The sequence below is a fragment of the Anthonomus grandis genome, chromosome 6 (assembly GCF_022605725.1).
Source record: "Anthonomus grandis grandis chromosome 6, icAntGran1.3, whole genome shotgun sequence".
Taxonomy (NCBI): domain Eukaryota; kingdom Metazoa; phylum Arthropoda; class Insecta; order Coleoptera; family Curculionidae; genus Anthonomus; species Anthonomus grandis.
In genome coordinates this window covers 20837914-20839846 of record NC_065551.1, presented here as the reverse complement: position 1 = coordinate 20839846, position 1933 = coordinate 20837914, and the positions used below count along the sequence as shown (strand labels likewise).

The 1933-nt window shown below is 36.6% G+C and overlaps 1 protein-coding gene across 1 annotated transcript; it reads left to right on the top strand.

Annotated features, from left to right (window-relative positions):
* The first annotated feature begins 488 nt into the window (after positions 1–488).
* On the top strand, positions 489–1649 carry LOC126737609 (uncharacterized). Its single transcript, XM_050442586.1, has 2 exons — positions 489–649; positions 708–1649. The coding sequence occupies exons 1-2, from the start codon at positions 647–649 to the stop codon at positions 1647–1649; spliced, it is 945 nt and encodes a 314-aa protein (XP_050298543.1). The 5' UTR covers positions 489–646.
* The last annotated feature ends 284 nt before the right edge of the window (positions 1650–1933 follow it).

Genomic DNA, 1933 nt, shown 5'->3' with positions numbered 1-1933 from the left:
CTATACAGACTAATCGCCTTGACATTTATCAGAAAGTTCAAGGGGTTGTGCAGCACTTTTGGAGACGATGGCAGCAAGAATATATTGGTGAGTTGCAGACACGATTTAAGTGGAAAGAAGACTTTAAAAATAGGATAAACGTTGGTGCTTTAGTCTTAGTAAAAAATTAAAACGTCGCTACGCTTGACTGGAAATTAAGACGAATATTGAAGATGTATCCTGGTATGGATCAAATAGTGCGTGTGGTGGACATAAAAAGTAACAATGGTATAATCCGCAGATCCGTTAAAAATATCTGTACTTTACCAATACCTGATTAAAAAACTTTCTTGTGTGTGTTTGTTGAAAAAATTGTAGTTTTTGAAGGCGGACAGTATGGTTAACATTAACCCTTCGCTACTCCCGCGGCGTCTAGTAGACGCCATTCATATTGTTAGTTAGCCGAAATTCTAAGTTTGGACTGATATAATATAATATAATATTATAGCGCTGTCGCAGGTCATGTACCTTCCACATGCATTACGATTATTTGCCGGCTTGCATGAGAATAGTCTATGTTGAAACGCAGTAAAGTTATTAGCGAATTTTTACATCTGGATCGCGCGAGTACTTTTGTTGAAATATTGTTCATCGATTTTTTCGCAAAATGGTAAGTTATAACTACATATTTGTATTGTTTTGTAGTGTTTGATATAATTTTTTTATAGTCGAAGAGATTTTTTGATCCACTTGTTGAAAAAGATGCAGAAATTCTGCGGGAATTAGCTGAGAACGACAGCAATGTATTGTCGGATGCTGAGGATAGTAGTGAAGGCGAAGAAGACGCCGTAGAAAACCAGTTGGAAAGCTCAGATACAGAACAAGAAATATCTAGTGAAGATGACGAAGAGGTGGAAGAACCAGTGGTAAATACGATATTGGGAAAAGATAAAATAACAAGATGGAAACTACAGATGCCTGTTCAGAACGTAAGAACTCGTTCACATAATATTGTCAGCCATTCGCCTGGGGTCAAAGGTGCAGCTAGAAATGCAAGATCTGTTTTAGCTTGTTGGAGTGCTTTTTTTGACGACGATATGTTAAACCTAATTATCAGTAATAGTAATAAGTATATTTCTAGTAAGAAGGATTCATATAGCAGAGAGAGAGACTGCAAGATTACCAACTTGTCTGAAATTAAAGCATTCATTGGTTTGTTGTATATGGCAGGATTCCATAGGAATAGTCGACTAAACACAGCAGACCTTTGGGCTATTGATAATTCGGGCATCGAGCTTTTCCGAATAATAATGTCTCGAAATAGATTTCATTTCATCATGCAAAATGTGCGGCTTGATGACAAAGAAACGCGGAATGAACGGAAAATCTGTGGCAAGCTTGCTCCTATAAGAGACCTTTTTAAAATATTTGTTGAAAAGTGCCAACAAAATTATTCTGTTGGTGAGTATGTCAAAGTCGACGAAATGTTGCCACCGTTCAGGGGCAAATCTTTATTTCGACAATACATTCCGAGCAAGCCATCGAAATATGGTATAAAGATATTAGCCCTTATTGATTCTAAAATGTTTTATACTGCCAATTTGGAAATATATGTCGGGTGCAACCTGAAGGACCTTACAAACTTGACAATAGTGCTATATCTGTGGTAAAAAGACTATGTGCCCCACTGAATGGCACCTTAGTATTAGTGAACAATCGAGACGTTTACTCATCAACATTTGCTTTTCAAGAGAATATAACTTTTGTTTCTTATATCCCAAAAAAAAGGAAAAAAGTGTTGTTTTATTCTCTAGCATGCACCATGATTCAGCCATTGATGTTACAACTGGTGAAAAGAAAAAACCTGATATCGTAACTTTCTACAATGAGACAAAATCTGGCATTGACGTTGTAGATAAACTTTGTGCCACTTATTCGGTGTCTAGAAACACTA